The following is a 16,533-nucleotide window of genomic DNA, read 5'->3' as shown; positions in this document are numbered from 1 at the left end:
TATATATATATATATATATATCTTCATTTCTCTTTTCTCCGTCTCTATATTTCGTTCTATCTCTCTTTCTATTTTCTCTCTGATTCTTCTGGTACAGTTTTTTTGCAAGTGCAAACGAATTTTTTTTTCTTCTCTATGCTGTCTCCCTTCTCTATACCGTTTCTCAGTTTTTTTTTTTTTTTTTAATTCTATTTTTTTTATTTATTTTGATTCTCTGTACCGTTTCTCTCTGATTTCTTATCTCTGTTTCTCTATTTTTTTTTATTTATGTACCCTTTTTTTTATTTTGTTTATCCGTCTCTCTTTTTTCTCAATTTTTTTTTTCTTTGACAGATAAACAGAGTCTGCAAGGTTTTTATAAAATATTTGATTTCTTTTGATTCTATGTACATTCTCCAATTATATTTTTTTGATTTCAAGATTGAGTTTGATTCTATTTTCTCCGACTATAATTTTTTATATAAATAATTTTGTAGCATAATTGCAAAAAAAAAACACAAAAACAAAAACAAAAGGCCACATACCTGAAATAATTAAAAACAAAAAAAAAATAAATTATAGTAAAGTTGTTTATGTTTTTTAAATGAAAGTCCTTAATAATATAAATTATATTTGTATTATAAGGGTATTTTAGGAAATTTGATTACAATATGATTTTATTCACCAACATATTGTATTATACCAAATGAAGGAATATGATTAGCTAGTCTATTCCAGTGTTACAACCAAACAAAGGAATAGGAATAGCTAATCTATTTCACACTCTTCTATTCTCAGTAGTAGCTAATCATGTTTCAATAGACTAGACATTTTGCAAACCAAATGAGGCCTTAGTTCTTACTTTTTTTTATGGTAAATAAATAGATTGTTTCGTCCATATTTTGTGTGACTTTTTTAATGGGAAAAAAAAAAAGTATTGGGATAAATCTACAATAAATTCTTAAGTAAACGCGTCATTTGCAATCGCTCCTTAAGTATTTAAAAATTGAATTTTTAGACTTTTTGCAGATTTTAAATGGGTCCTTTTATATGTTTTTTTTTTTTTTTGTGATAAATGATTCACGTCAATATTGTTTTCATATTTTTTCTCATCTCATCTTACAAATTTAATAGATCAATCATCATATTTATTGCAACAGGATCCTTTCCGGTCTATTTTGAACTAGAGAATATCTAGTTTATGGCTATGATTTATTCATAGAAATCCTAGAGCCACAAATGATACACATGTCCACTAACAAATAATAATAATAAAATGTTATTTTCATACTAAGAAAAGTATATAATAAAAATAATAAAAAATAAGGGGTGGCCGGACCACCCCCGTTGGGCCTAGGGGTGGCTTCGGCCACCCCCACCCCCAACTGGGCTGGTCTGGCCACCCCACCAACCACTCCTTATTATTTTATATTTTTGTAAGATGAAATAGTATTTTATTATTATTTTTTATTAGTAGACATGTGTCTCATTTGTGATTTTACGATTTCTAAGAATAAATTCTAGCTATAAATTGGATATTATACAGTCCAAAATGAACTGAAGAAGATCCTATTTTTTCATATTTATTTACTCATGTGAATCCCGTATAAATTCAATAGTAGATTCATCCATTCACTATGAAAAATGATTAAAAATTTGTTAAAAATTTAATTAATTATATCATTTATCTTTTCTGCGACGTTGATTAAGTCATGTTAGCCACCATCCCCTAAGGCAGGGTAGTTGAATAAATTTGCATTTATATTTAAGGGAAATTTATGTAATAATTACACAAACTAATTAATCAGCAAGTCTTTTTCTGTATATATGTTTTTGTGGCAAGTGCTGGTTGTATTGTAAAATTATTTGTGGTTCATGGCAAACAACTTAATCAAGCTTCTTTTTTCGTTGATTGATGGCATCAAATATATAGATAGCATTGTAAAGCTTTTGAGTTCATTATTGGTCTAAAAATATCACCTCTTGAAGTATGTGAAGAAACACAACATAGATTTAACACTACCTCTTCATAACTCCCAAGATGGAAATTAATAAATTCATCTTTTCGCTTATTATGTTGAAAGGTGGTGTTTTTTGGAACTATATTTTGTATCAAATGACGGCGCATAAGAAAGACAAACAAATACATTTTTATTATATAGTGTATTAATGTGTCTTCCTATATTAGCATATTAAGGACAAAAACATATGCTTTTAGTTAGAATACGTGTATGTCATTCAAATTAACTTTTACTTGAAGTTTCTTCTGACTGTACACCATATCTACTCATTTTTGCAATGTTATCAGTCAGCTTACATAACAATTTAAATATGCACTAGTGTAAGGTTTAGATCTTTATAACACATGAAAGATTTTTATATATAGTATTGAGATTAACTACTTATATTATTAACCAACATAGGGATACATCTATTATTACTAGACATAGAAAATTAAGCACGTGACACCCTAACTAGTGTTAAATGGTCATCATTGCGCCTCTTATCTACCTTCATCAGTATGCCATCTTCCTCCCTAGGTTTTGTTTCATACTGGTGTATTACCTTTACCAATGATCTATGCATTTGCTATTTTTAAAAGAGTTATTTTCTATATCCATATTTCTTAAATTTGGGTATGAGCTTAAATACATTTTGATTTGATTGGGCGTCAAACTCATCATCTTGACGGGAGATTCTTCAACTGTTGTATATATATTTAATAAGCTAGTCAGGAGCTAAGTTTGATGGAGTTATCTTGTTAGCACTTTCGATCAAGGGTCGCCATTAGTTTCACTACTGGCATTCCCGCTCAACCTTTTATTTTGAGATATCCTTTTAAGAGTAGTGATGTGTTAAACACCTGTCTAAATTTAGCTTATCTGTTGATTTGAATTTTTTCTGATTTTTGTTGTTAGTTGTTTGTTATATGTGCTAAACAAAATGCACAAGCATTTGCCTCAATATTTGAAGCATGAACACAACATATGACTACTCTTAATGGAATATGCAACTCATTTAAGACTTGTAAAATGCCTAGTTGAAGTGTATCTTGCAGAATCCCACTGTCCAACTAGGCTGGCTTTTTCATCTTCATTTTTCCTATCCCAAAAAATAAAAAATAAAAAAGAAGAAAAAAGAAAAAAGAAAAAAGAGAAAGTTAGGCTGGCTTTCACCTCCCAATGCTTGGAATTGACACTGTGGTAATCTGATAGACCAAAGACCATTCACAACACACAATCCCGGTGACTTGCACTGCCAAGAACCAGTCTGATATTGACACGTCATCCATGACCCAATACTGATGCTGACATGTCAGAATGAACCCAGAAAAGAGAAAAAACAAAAGTTGTACAAGAGGGACAGATTAGACATTTCGTCCCCTTTAATCCAAAATCACTTTGTTGACATGAGAAAATGGAGTTCATTGATGGGGTTTCATTTCCCTATATATCCCTCCAGAAAATATTTTCCCTAGAAAACATTCCTCTCTCTCTCTCTCTCTCTCTCACGAAAGAGAATACAAGGGACACCTTCAAAATTCCAAACTTTCAAACCGCCATCTCAGATGTCAACCCCTCTCTCTCTTGCTCTGTGGAATTTAAAGTGAACCCTCTAAAGAAAGAGGGCCAGAGTCTGAGTCCCAATACCTTAACCTCGAAATCACCAGCAAATCGAGTGGTTTCAGTGTGATTTGTGGGCGTAAGGGGTGGTGTCTAAATGCGAGTGAGATGAACAGCCCCAAGTTCCTAGTCTTCGACTCCGTTCCTGCGTGAGTGTGAGTGAGAGCGTGAGATTCTCTCATGGCTAAGCGCGTGTACGAAGCGTGGAAAGGAAGTAATGTGAGCCCCTTGTTGCTTCTCTTTCTTTCTTCTGAATTTGAGACCTATGCTTGTTTTTTTGTTATCTGGGTATGCTTTAGATTTATGGGGTTTGTGTGAAAATCAGTGAGTTTTGATTGAGTTGGTGATTTGTTTGGTGAAATGCGTGGAATTAGGTTTACTTTTATGGATGAATGTATATGTGGAATTAGGTTATTAAGTTATTTGAACTTAATTCCCTGTTTGTTTGCTGAGAAAATGGAGATTTGACTATATTTATTTGTTTATTAGTGTTATTTTATTTTTGCTTTCTGGATTTAAGAAACGATGGACTCGATGTGTTATGCTTAGTTGACTGGAGTGTTTGCTCTCTGGGGTTGTCAGTAATGGAATTGTTAGGCTTAGAATTAGAATTAGAATTAATTTTTGAAAGTTTTCTTTTTATTTTTCTGCACCTCCTTTGCAACTAAAGGAGGTGCTAGTGTTGGTTTGGAGGAAGAGGCTAGTAATTAATGAAGATATTTCTTTTTGGACTGGTTTCTTCTGTTAGTTTTGCTTACAGCACGATTTGGGATTAAGTAGGATTTTGTGGTCAAATCACACCTTAGGCCCCTATTCTCTATGCTTGGTCGTTAAGAAGATGGAGGGAAAGAAATGAAAACCATACCTTTAAGTACTAGCCTCAACTTTGAGTACTTAGTTATCTGGAGTTGCAAGAAATGAAGATGCAAAATTCTTTTTAGATTGGTGGGACGAAGTTGCATTGATTGAATCGGTTCTGGTCTTTGCTGAACAAGTGAGGCTTTACTAGACGAGTTGACAAAAATTACCCACCTTTTGGGACCTTCAAGAAGCTGGGTTTCTTTGCTTTCTTTCGTCACCGTAGTTGGAAAAAGAAAAAGTAAAAGCAGCAGACCAGTAGTCCCATTTTCCACCTTTAGAGATTTTTTTTTTTTGTAAGAAGGTACTGTTTAACACATTTTGGCCAAGCAAGAAATCCTCCTACACTTTCACAGTTTTAGGAAAGGCCAGGCCGGTCTCGCTATTCCTGATGATCAGGCTTGGAAAGCTAATCCGCAACTCAAGCAACCTATTATAGCAAGCTAATCATGCAATCCTACATATATTCTCAATGATGGTATCTCTCACTAGTTGGGCTACCTCTCATGGGAATGAATACTTAGGAGGTTTGAATAGCTTCTGGTGCAATGGCCCACCACGCGGAAAAGCCAATTAGCGGACAAACCAATGTGACAAATCTGATATCGGTGATGTATGGGACATAAGTGACACACATACACTAACACTCCTCCAAGCGAATGGAGATTGATCATTCCCAGATTGCTCATCAAAGAAGGGCCTTGCTAAGTCCCGTAGTGAGATGTTGGAAATGTGTCTCACTAGAGATGTAAGGAGTCCTTATGATGCTTGCCACCACTTTCTTTCTTACATAATGCCCTTTCTATAACATATCCAAGCGCTGTCTAGATATATGGCTAGCTCATGTTTCACTCATCTTGTTTCAGGGAATAAGTTGTTCCCTTCCCCCTAGATATTTGGCCAGCTTGACTCATTTTGTTTCAGGGAATCAGTTGTTCCTTCCCTATCCTGTCTAATAGAGGAAGTCAGTCGAAAAGGAAGTTCTATAGCTGTAGTAAAGGAAAGCAATTGAGCTTATGGGTCCCGGGACTTAAGCCATCAATTTCACTTAGCTTATACAATACAACTTGATTAAGCAGAGGGAAATAACTCTTTTTTCTTTTTTTATTTGCTAAATCTCTCGGCTAGACGAATGGGTGCTTATTGTTGGGTTTATCGAGACGTTCAGTGATCAAAATCAGATAGTGAACTAACTACTTTTTTGTTCACCAAAATGTATTTGTTGGTGCTATTTGTGCGAGAGAAGAATTCTATCTCTGCACTGGTTGTTATACTTCCTCTTAATTTCAAGTGTTTAATTAGATTAGATTTAGGCAAGTGTTTCTGATTGTTTACATAAATTTTAGGTAGTTGTATACGTTGGCAGAATAGATTTTGAAGCACCGGTCAAGTCTACCAATGGCTAGTGGACCTAATTCAAGTGCATTTTTTGTATATAGTTGATTTGGGAATGGGTTTGGGGATTTAAGAGCATGTAGTGTATTACTAGTTGGGGAAGCAATATTCCTTATAGAGTTGGGCCGAATTGTTTCTACAGCTGTCTTAGAACTTAGAATGACAATTGAAATTTTTATTGGACAAAGACTGAACCAAATTATGTTAGGATGTATGTCATTTGACAACTTTTTTATTTGATTTTGATTTTTAATTTTTAAACACAGATCATATTGAAGCAATGATGTGGCAGCTAAGATTGAGGGGTTGGCTTTCTGTCATCCATACTTAGATTATAGCTACCACATCGTATAATCTATTCTTGCTTACTTTGATTTGGTTTATTTCCCTTCTGGCCTAAGCTAAAGTATCTCCACTAAGAGATGTTTTGAATTAGTGAGAAATGATGAAAACTGGAGCTACATGGTATGGATTGTGCCACCTAGGCTAGTATGGTTGGCATAAGAGTTAGGCTAAGATCTTGTTAATTTTTTAGATTTTCGACCCCAATAGGGTGGTCACTTCTTTTGTATACTTTTCGTGTATGAGTGCTTTGTTTCTTCTTATAATAATTTATTATTCACTAAAAAAATAATGAATGATTTATTATTCTTCTAATAATAACTTATCAAAAAAATATATATATTATTCATCAAAAAAAAAAAAAAAAAAAAAGAGTTAGGCTAAGTGAACCAGCAAAATCTGGCACTTGACATAGCTTAGGAACAATGGAATTAGTGGAGAACATAACTTATCTTTTATGCATGGTGGTTCTCTTCTCTAAGTACTGCTGAACTCTTGATGACTTGTTAATTGGTTATTGAGTTCTTTTGTTCTTGGAATATAACATATTTACTATTAGTTATTGAAATTCTGTGTGTTAGCTGTGTGGAAATAGGTCACATTTGTTTTTCAATTAGATGTAGAGTTTATATTTAACTTCCATATTTCGAAATCTGTTATTGCTATTGCTTTTTATTTTTTATTTTTTGAAATTGTGAAGCAGCTGTTGTTTGAAGCTTGAAGCTGATTGCAATCATACTTTGCAGCTTACCATTGGTCCTCAATTACTTACTACCTTATAATCTAGGAATAGCCAACCTGATATCCGTGGCATTGTGGTTTGCATGGTTATGATATTCTTTTGTTGTTCTTCAAGGCAAAAAGATGAGTGTGAATGCATCGGCCAAATCATGTTATACTAAACTTGCATCTTCGTTTGGGATCATATCTTCCTTGTACCCTTCTGTTTTTATGCTAAATGGACTATATTTTAGAGTTTCTGATAGTTTCATATTGCTTAAGGCTGTCTCCAGTGGCTATTTATTGTAGATAAGTGAACTTGTCATCCTCATTATTCGAAAAAAAAAAAAAAAAAAAAAGAAAGAAAGAAAGAAAGAAAGAAGGAAAGTGGAAGTTGCATGATATTTTTAATTAGGATTCTCTGCTTAGGTGACAAATTAGAGGATTCTAAACTGGGAATCCCAGTTTAGTTATTCCATTGAAGGGGTTATTGCGTTGGTGGTTTTACTTATGTGAGATAATTAATGCATTCTCTGGGGTTATCTTTAACTTATTAGGACTCGAGGGCTTGATGTTGATTTATAAAATTTTGTACTTCAAGGACAACTAAAGAAGAGAGCTTGGTTGTTATCTGATATTATGTTCTTTAACAACAGTTGGACCCTCTCTCATGGCCAAGACAATATATTCTTGATGATGTAGTGCACCTTTGGTAGCATTTCTGATGGTAGTTATTTACAGAACTAGATTTATTTAAAGGCTACCAATGTCCTGGGAGAAATGTAATGATTCCTAATGAACCATTGAATGGTCTTTTGAATGTAACTTAGGAGAAAGCAAAACGAGTTAAAGTGTCTTTGACCTTTTCGATACTTGTCAGTTTTTGTATTGGTTGTATTATTTGAAAAGAGAAACATGACTTGTTATGGGCAGATATGTGTAATTGGATTTACTTATACAAAAAAAAAAATGTCTTGCTTGAATATAGGGGTGTCAACCCGGTCCGGTTTCCCGGTTTTTGGCCAAAACCGGAACCGGAACCGGGGTACCCCGGTTCTCGGTTTTGGGATACCGGAACCGGAACCGGGACCCCGGTTCCCGGCCGGTTCCAGTTTTACCCGGTCCGGTAACCGGTTTTTGAAAAAAACTAGTGTTTGGGGCTTATTTTAGGTATTGGGCCTAAAATAAGCCCATTATTTTTTTTCATAAGTTAGCTCATTTAAGAAAAAGCTATTAATCTTTTTGTCCAAATTAAAGAGGCTTTATTGTGATTGTTCCCATTAATTAAAAAATAAACCTAAAAAAGCCTAAAAATCCTAAAAAAATCAATGTTTTTGCCTATATGAGCCTTAGAAATAAAAATTCAAAATTTTTAAACTACCCTAAAAATCATTTTAAAACCTTCAAAACCGGAAAAGTGAGAAACCTAATTGCCTAAGGTCCTAAACGCTGCGTAAAAGACTAAAAGAATTAAAAAATATTAATATATATAAATATTATTTAATAAAATAAGACCCGGTTCCGGTTTTCCCGGTTTTTACCGGGTGCCAAAAACCGGGACCGGAACTGGGGTCCCGGTTTTTTTTTTTTTTGGAAACCGGGGACGGTTTCCCAGTTTTCCGGTCCTGGTTCCGGTTTCCCGGTTATTTTTGACATCCCTACTTGAATATGACATCTCTTTTTGTTTCCTGCTAGTCAGACAGTGGTTTGTACTTCATACTGTTGTATAATAATCTGAGGAAGTTTCAATTATCAGAATGCCCCTTTGCCTCTGTTTAGGGTCTGGTCTGAAATGGCGTGGGTTCAAATCCGACAGCTGTCATGTAAACATGTGTACAATTTTATTCATAAAAAAAGTAATAATCTGAGAAAGTTTATGCTGTAATATGATCAACAAATGAGTGTTTCTTCTTCTGTTCTTGGATAAATCAATATTTTTGCATGTACAACTGAATAAATTTAAAGGAAAGGAGCAAGTAAATAGTGTGTTTCCTTTATACTTAACAACTTAATGAGATGAGCCTATGGTGGTGCACCACATATATGGGAAGTATTTGTACGAATTCTTGAGCCCTTAGAGAAGTATGAGCCTTTTAAGAGCTAGAACAGGAAGTGCTAATACTTTCAAAAAAGAAGAATCTAGAAGATCTAAAAAAGAATAGTAGTAGGGAAAACCACTCCCATAGAGGAAGTATGAAAGCTGCTCAACCCCTTCAAGAGCTCAATAGTTCATTTTTTGTCTAAGGTTTTACATCAAGCGGAAAGGCAGAGTTTTTAATGTAAATCTTCTATCTATGTTGCCAAAGCCCCATGACAACTCTCCATAATAAGATAAACATCTTTATTTGTAGTTTTCCATGATCACTTGAAATGATCCATGCCTAGACTTACACAAGAGTTCTATTATCAAGTGAAATGTTTAGCATGGTTTTGTATTTATTAAAATTTTCTTGGCCCTGGTTTTGACTGCCACGTAATTTAACGTTTCCAAGTGAATACCTTAGGTGGTTTGCAATTTATTCTTCTAAACAGCTGGATGAGTGCTACAGTATCTGCCTTTTGTGATTCTTAATATCTGCATCCTTAAAGAAGGGAAATTAGGATATTTTTCGGTTTCCTGAGATACATGCATGTTCAATTTGGAATGTGCCGCTGCTGCAGGACTCTATAACCTACTGGATATTCTGTTTGCCGGGCAAGAATGATAAACTTGCCTTTTTTAGCCGCTCTAAAGGGTTTAGAATGTAAATTATCTCCATCGATTGGGTTAATCGAGTTGCTTTCTGTTGTACACAACTGGTTTCCATATTTTTTTGATAATTAAAAAAAAAAAAAAAAAAACTGGTTTGTAAATGTGTGTTTAAATATGTGTCAAAGAGGCAGCATTTAATTTAAAGATGGCCAATATATATCTTGTGAAAGAGCTAACAAAATTATCCAAGTCATTTAAGACCATCTAATTGTTGCAACACATACCTTCCAACTGTCTTTATGCACTGAGCTGAGCATGTGCATTATGTATAATTGGATATACTTTTTACTCTGACATGTGAGAGTTTAGAAGTGTAAAACGTCAAGTGGTTGGTTAAATGCATTATGTCCTTGGTTTTTTACTATGTATGGGAGAACATACATTCAGACAAGATTGCTCTACTCTACATGCTATACATCCCTTTTCACCTTCCTAGTCTGTCATTAGCCTACAGAATGCTAAAGGCCAGTGTTGTTTAAATCACCTACATGCTTAAATTTCTAAGCACATCTTCATCTTGAAGCGAAGTGCATTCAATGAAGCGCAAAAAATGTGCACTTTTTTCTGAAGCTTTGGGCACAAAAATATGCACAATCTTTTCATATTAATATAATATTGATCAGCAAGCAATTAAGAATTACTATTAATGGGGTGTGTGCTTTTGCTTTGTGCCTTAAGTGTGCCTTGAGCTTTTAACGCTGGGTAAAAACTATCTGTTCAATAGATTAATGATATGTATTTAGAGAAGTAGATATAAATAAATGAGTGAATTGCACTTTGAATATCAGATATGACTTTGCAAGTACATATGTCAGTCATTGGAAACCATCATTGGGGCAGGTTTGCTCAAGTTATGATTATTAAAGCCTTCTCACATGAGGGAAAAGTGGTAGCAGTCAAGTGATTGTGAAAATAATGCGTGGAAAGATTTTTATTTTTTTATTTTTTTATTATAGTAAAAGCTATAGAAATTTATCCATGTCATTTTTTTTTTTGTTGATAAGTAATAATGCATCTCCTTTACTGTAATTTTAGTTCTCTAAGGAGTTTTGATCTTCTGTCTGTTACGGGTTGAAACCAATAAATGTTTTCTTTCTTGGCGAAGCTTTTGTTGCTTTTACTTATAAATAACTATGAATCATGAAATGTATATAGTTCTAAGTTACTGGCATGTCTTGTGTGGTGGAGCATTCATCAAAATAAATGACCCCTAACTATATATCCAAACACAGCACTTCTTCATGAAGTTAATTTAGATACCTCTGATTATCCATTTTTAGCATGGCTTGAATAGTTGCTTTTTATGATATGATTAACAGATTTTGTTTGACAATTACCAGTTTCTCTATCTTGCCTGATTAAAATATCATTATATACGTGGTTAATCTTCAATAGCTTGGCTAATTAAGCAAGCATGCAGGAATATTTTGTCTCGGGCATGGCCCTAGTGCCAAATTTCCTTTTTTGCATGAAAGGTTTTGCTTATCCTTCCTGAGTTTTTCCATAATTAGTGCAGAAGATTTAATTGCTTATAGTTTTTAAAGTACATTTAGCTTTTAGTATATTTTGCATTTAACTCTTTATCGTCTACCTTTTGCAGAAGTTCATCCTTGGTGGGAGGTTGATATTTGGGCCAGATGCTAGATCACTTCTTGTCACCTTATTGCTGATTATTGTCCCAATTGTCGTCTTTTGTGTATTTGTTGCAAGGCATCTTCGGCATGAATTTTCACCAAATAATGCGGGATATGCAATTCTGGTGGTAGCAATTATCTTTACTATCCACGTAAGCCATCTTAACCCTTGTATACTTGTAACTGAATATCTTCATATTATCATGTAAATGCTCTGAACATCATACTGCTTTGGATTATGTCAACTTTCAGAAGGATCACAGATGCTTATTTAACTGTTAACCAGAAACTAATCTCTTAAGTTTTGCATTCTAATCTCATGACAAAGTCTACATGGGGAATTCCATTATTTGGGGCTTTCCCCTTGATTGTCTTCTATTAGGTTAGCAGATATCACTTGTCTATAAATCATGTCTAAGTAGTAAGTACCAAGCCCAAAGTACGAGATATCAAGCAACTACCCTTAGTAGACTTGTGTCATGTTGGTCCAAATATTGTAATATTTGGAATGTAAACATCGTGATAGAGGGGGGGGGGGGGGGGGTTTGACACCAGCTTCGCTGCTTCATCCTGACAAATTGCATTGCATATTCATCTTGAAAAAGGAGCATGCAGGTTTGATTCTTCCGCTGGGAGGTAGGGTGGGGGTTTTGGTTGGTGATATACGAATTTAAGCCTTCATAGGAAGGTACCAATAATTGTATTGGCCACTTGAAGAGTGATGATAATGAACATCCTCACCCCCTGAAATGCTTTTCATTGAATTTCTATTATTGTTTGTTGTAAAGTATCTATTGGGTGGATTCTAAAAGTGATCACTCACTATTGATTTCCTGGGGTTTGACAAATTTTTAATCCCTTAGTTGATGTTGATAGGTCTTGGTGCTTCTTTTTCTTACTTCAGCCCGGGACCCGGGTATTATTCCACGTAATTCACATCCTCCAGAGGAAGAATTTCGTTATGACTCTTCAGTGTCAATGGATGTTGGGGGACGACAAACACCAAGCCTCCAGTTCCCTCGAACGAAAGAAGTAATGGTCAATGGCTATACTGTGAGGGTGAAGTATTGTGACACTTGTATGCTATATCGACCTCCTCGTTGCTCCCATTGCTCCATTTGCAACAATTGCGTGGAGCGTTTTGATCACCATTGCCCCTGGGTGGGCCAATGCATTGGACTGGTAGTTTGTTTATCCTGGAAATTGAAAATATATTTTGCAGCTTTTGCTTGTGACATTTGTATTTTCCCTGTTGTTGTTCTGGGTTGTTTCTTGTTTGTATTAATATAATGTTTTTGGCCTCTGTTGTGTGCAGCGCAACTATCGGTTCTTCTTTATGTTTGTTTCTTCAGCCACTCTCCTTTGCATCTATGTGTTTGCTATGTCAGCTTTGTACATTAAGATTCTGATGCATAACCATCATCGAGGCACTGTCTGGAATGCGATGAAAGATTCTCCCGCATCTGTGATACTAATGGCCTATTCTTTCATCTCTCTGTGGTTTGTTGGTGGACTTACTGGCTTCCATTTGTACCTTATAGGCACAAACCAGGTCAGTTAACTTACCTTTTCGTAAATTTGTGCTTCTAACACAATATTTTGTGGTCAATTCTAGTTTTATGCAAGGATTATCTCAATTCTAGTTTGATCATTATTTAAACTCTTGTTTCATAAAAATGAAAGATTGCCAGCATCATTTAGCACATAAATTTTTTATCAGCTAGCTTAATACTTGTTGATGTTTTTCAGACTACCTATGAAAATTTTCGGTACAGAGCTGACAACAGGATCAATGTTTATGACCGGGGTTGTTTAAATAATTTTCTTGAGGTATTTTGCACAAAAGTGAAGCCCTCAAGGAACAGCTTCCGGGCTTTTGTTCAAGAGGAGATACAAAGGCCTCCCCCTTCACCTGGCCCTCGGGAAGGAGCAGCAGGAGATGATTTGGGTACTGATCGACGTCCAAAGGTAGAAGACGATCTAGAGATTGGTGAAGACTTGTTGAAGATCTCCCAGCGTCGTAATATTGACGAAATTGATGAGGACATACGCAGCAGAGGGAGCAATGGACCTCCCCATAATACCTCGGATGCTGATTCTGTTTTGGGTTCAGATCATCGAGCTCCCACCATTCGGGCTGATGCTCGTCACTCGAGTTGGGGAAGAAGAAGTGGGAGCTGGGAGATTGCGCCAGAGGTCTTTGCCCACTCCAATGTCACTGAAAGCAGAAGTTACGTCACTCCAAAGGAAGCACGTCAGTGACAGGGCAATTTGTTTATTTGATCTTTATTAGCGTGGCATCCACTTGGGTGATGTGTGGTTACTTTGATGTTCTTTTCCTTGTTTGGAAGGAAAGCTGACATTCATGAGAGGTTTTCAATTATGCCAAGGGGAATGAATCATCCAATTTACTCACCTTTCAGGTATAAAACTTATTTTACTTTTTTTTTTTTTTTATGTGGGAATGCTAGGCTCTTCTATTTTTCAGGTTTTTTTTTTTTTTTCCTTCAAGTATAGAAATGTGTGTAATTGTTTGAGAGTTAAAGGAGATAGTGTCTTTCTTTTTTATTTTTTCCATTTTCTGTTTTATTCTTTAGTTATCTATCGATATTTTGTACTGCTATTTCGGATCCAATCTCTGGTGGTGGCTTTATTCTTTGTGTAAATAAACCCACTGCTTTGAAAGCGATTTCCTATTTCAAGCTGTTGAGTTTATACAGAACTACTACCCTATCCCTCTGCATTCTAGAATTTAAATTGCAGAAATTGAACGGTTGGGATTATTTGATCGAGGCAGCGACTTGAGATTCTGTTGCAATATGCTTCGAATGTTTGGTAAGCAATCTGCACACTCAATTAGGCAAGGGGGGCTTCTGATCGATTGCCCTTTCGTATTAATGGGGTTTTGTTTTTGTTCCTTGAGTTTCATGCCAAAAATAGGTTTCCAGATCGGCGTTTCGTGTGTTATGTTTTTGTTTTTATTTTTTCAAGGAAGATGATGTTTTTCATTTTTCACATGGTGTTTTGTTTTTGAGGTATGTTACAGTGTAATATAATGCCCACATTTGGCCCATATTTAGTGAGGGAGAGAAGACTGAAATTTAAATTTCAAATTTTAATTCTTCTTTCTATGTGATTGTCCATCTGCTAATGTTACTAAGAATTGGCCAAATGTGGGCATTATATTACACCGAAGTATTTCTCTTTGTTTTTACTTTTTTTGTATGGATGACATGGCTCTAGCTGATGTGGCACATACATTGGGCTCCTGATGTGGATGTTGACATGTCAAATGAGATACGTTAAAATATTATTTAGACCCAATTACCCTAGCTGCACGCCCCTAGTGGTATTCTTGTCATAGTTTGTAAATTTTCCTAAAAATTCAATCCTTTGAGACACGTTAAAATATTTTTTAGATCCAATTCCCCTAGTTGCACACCCCTAGTTAGGCCTGTCAACCCGGTTCGGTTTCCCTGTTTTTGGCCAAAACCGGGGATCGGAATCGGAGTACCTTGGTTCTTGGTTTTGGGCAATCGGAACCAGGAACCGGGTCCTGGTTAATCGGGGTCTCGATTACTGGCCGATTTTGGTTTTACCGTTTTACCCGGTCTGGTAACCGGTTTTTAAAGAAACCCACGGTCACCTTCTCTGGCAACTCTCTTGTCGGACCCAGGCACAAAAACTTTGCATCTCAGTCCAAGAACATCATCTTTTCCAAACAAGAGCAATTTTGTTTTTCCATGGTTACACACACTCAAGAAAACATCCAAACCAAAACTAGAACTCCTCTATGAAATCAAATCAAAAAATTAACAACCCAAAACTCCACCATTCGGCCATGGCATAGAACACCCCAACAAAATCCAGAAAATTAACAACCCAAAATCATCTCCCTCAGCAAAACCCAGCAACACCCATAAAACCCACAACCCAAAATTAACGACCCAAAACTCCTCTCCCTCGGCAAAACCCTGCAAAACTCCTCTCCTTCAACAAAATCAATGCCAATACATATATGTATTATGTATGGACAAAAAGAGAGAGAGAGAGAGAGAGAGAGAGTGTGTGTGTTAGAGAGCGGCGGTAAGGAACCCAGCAAAACTCCTCTCCTTCAACAAAATCAATGCCAATACATATATGTATTATGTATGGACAAAAACAGAGAGAGAGAGAGGCAGTTGGAAGGAAGAAGAGAGGTGTGAATTGAAGTGAATCCTAAGTGGTAAATTGCTAAAAACAAAATATATATATATATATATTAAAATATATTATTTTATATATATAATTATATATGCACCCGGTTCCCATTTTCCCGGTTTTTATTGGGTGCCAAAAACCGGGACTGGAACCGGGGTCCCGGTTTTTTTTTTTTTTTTGCAACAGGAACCGGAACTGGGTCTCCGGTTTCCCTGTAAATTTTGACAGCCCTACCCCTAGTGGGTATTCTTGTCACAGTTTGTAAATTTTCCAAAAATTTCAATCCTATAGTAATGCTACAATCTTTTAGTAATTCAAAAAAAAATTAAAATGAAGATATTTAGTAGACTGTTATATGATTGTATTTAATAGATAGTTATGTGAATGTCATATAATTGGGATGATGTGGTAATGAAAATATATTTATTTTTTAAGCCAGGTTACTTTTATTGTTATGTTATCTCAACTGTCTAGCCGACTTTGGCATAATGGTTCGTGTCTACTAAATAACATTTTTCAATAAAGAAATACCCATGTCAAGTAAAAATAGAGACACCAAAAGAAAATTAAGAGAATTATTTAAAGATAATTATACATAAGAAGCTGCTGCTCCTTGAATCTATGTAAATTAAGGGTCCGTTTACTTCGACGTAAAATAGTTTTCAGAAAATGATTTTTGCATTTTACGGTGTTTACTTCGACGTAAAATAGTGGTCAATGAAAAATATTTTCCTTTTGACTAAAAATTCTTCTTTAATTTTTGGAAAATGATTTACGGTTTTGAAAACCATAAACCATTTTCCGACTGTGAGCATTTCATTCTTAAATTGATGGACCTTGCTAAGACCCACCTAGAACCTCGCTGAGACTTGACCGGGACTCGCCCAGGACCCGATCGGGACCTGCCTGGGACTTGACCAGACCAGACCTGGACTTACTTGGGACCCACCCGGGACTTGACCGAGACCCGTCCGGGACTTGCCCGGGACCTGACCGAACCCGCCCAGGACCGAACCGGGACTTGCTAGGG

General features: G+C 35.5%; 1 protein-coding gene across 1 annotated transcript; it reads left to right on the top strand.

The window, feature by feature from the left end:
- The first annotated feature begins 3,453 nt into the window (after positions 1–3,453).
- Positions 3,454–13,999, top strand: LOC132183818 (protein S-acyltransferase 8-like). Its single transcript, XM_059597259.1, has 5 exons — positions 3,454–3,821; positions 11,270–11,455; positions 12,180–12,485; positions 12,619–12,855; positions 13,053–13,999. The coding sequence occupies exons 1-5, from the start codon at positions 3,783–3,785 to the stop codon at positions 13,563–13,565; spliced, it is 1,281 nt and encodes a 426-aa protein (XP_059453242.1). The 5' UTR covers positions 3,454–3,782; the 3' UTR covers positions 13,566–13,999.
- Positions 14,000–16,533: the final 2,534 nt, after the last annotated feature.

The sequence above is a fragment of the Corylus avellana genome, chromosome ca6, assembly GCF_901000735.1.
Source record: "Corylus avellana chromosome ca6, CavTom2PMs-1.0".
NCBI classification, from domain to species: domain Eukaryota; kingdom Viridiplantae; phylum Streptophyta; class Magnoliopsida; order Fagales; family Betulaceae; genus Corylus; species Corylus avellana.
The sequence above is the reverse complement of the archived record's forward strand: the minus strand, read 5'-3'. Positions and strand labels throughout refer to the sequence as shown.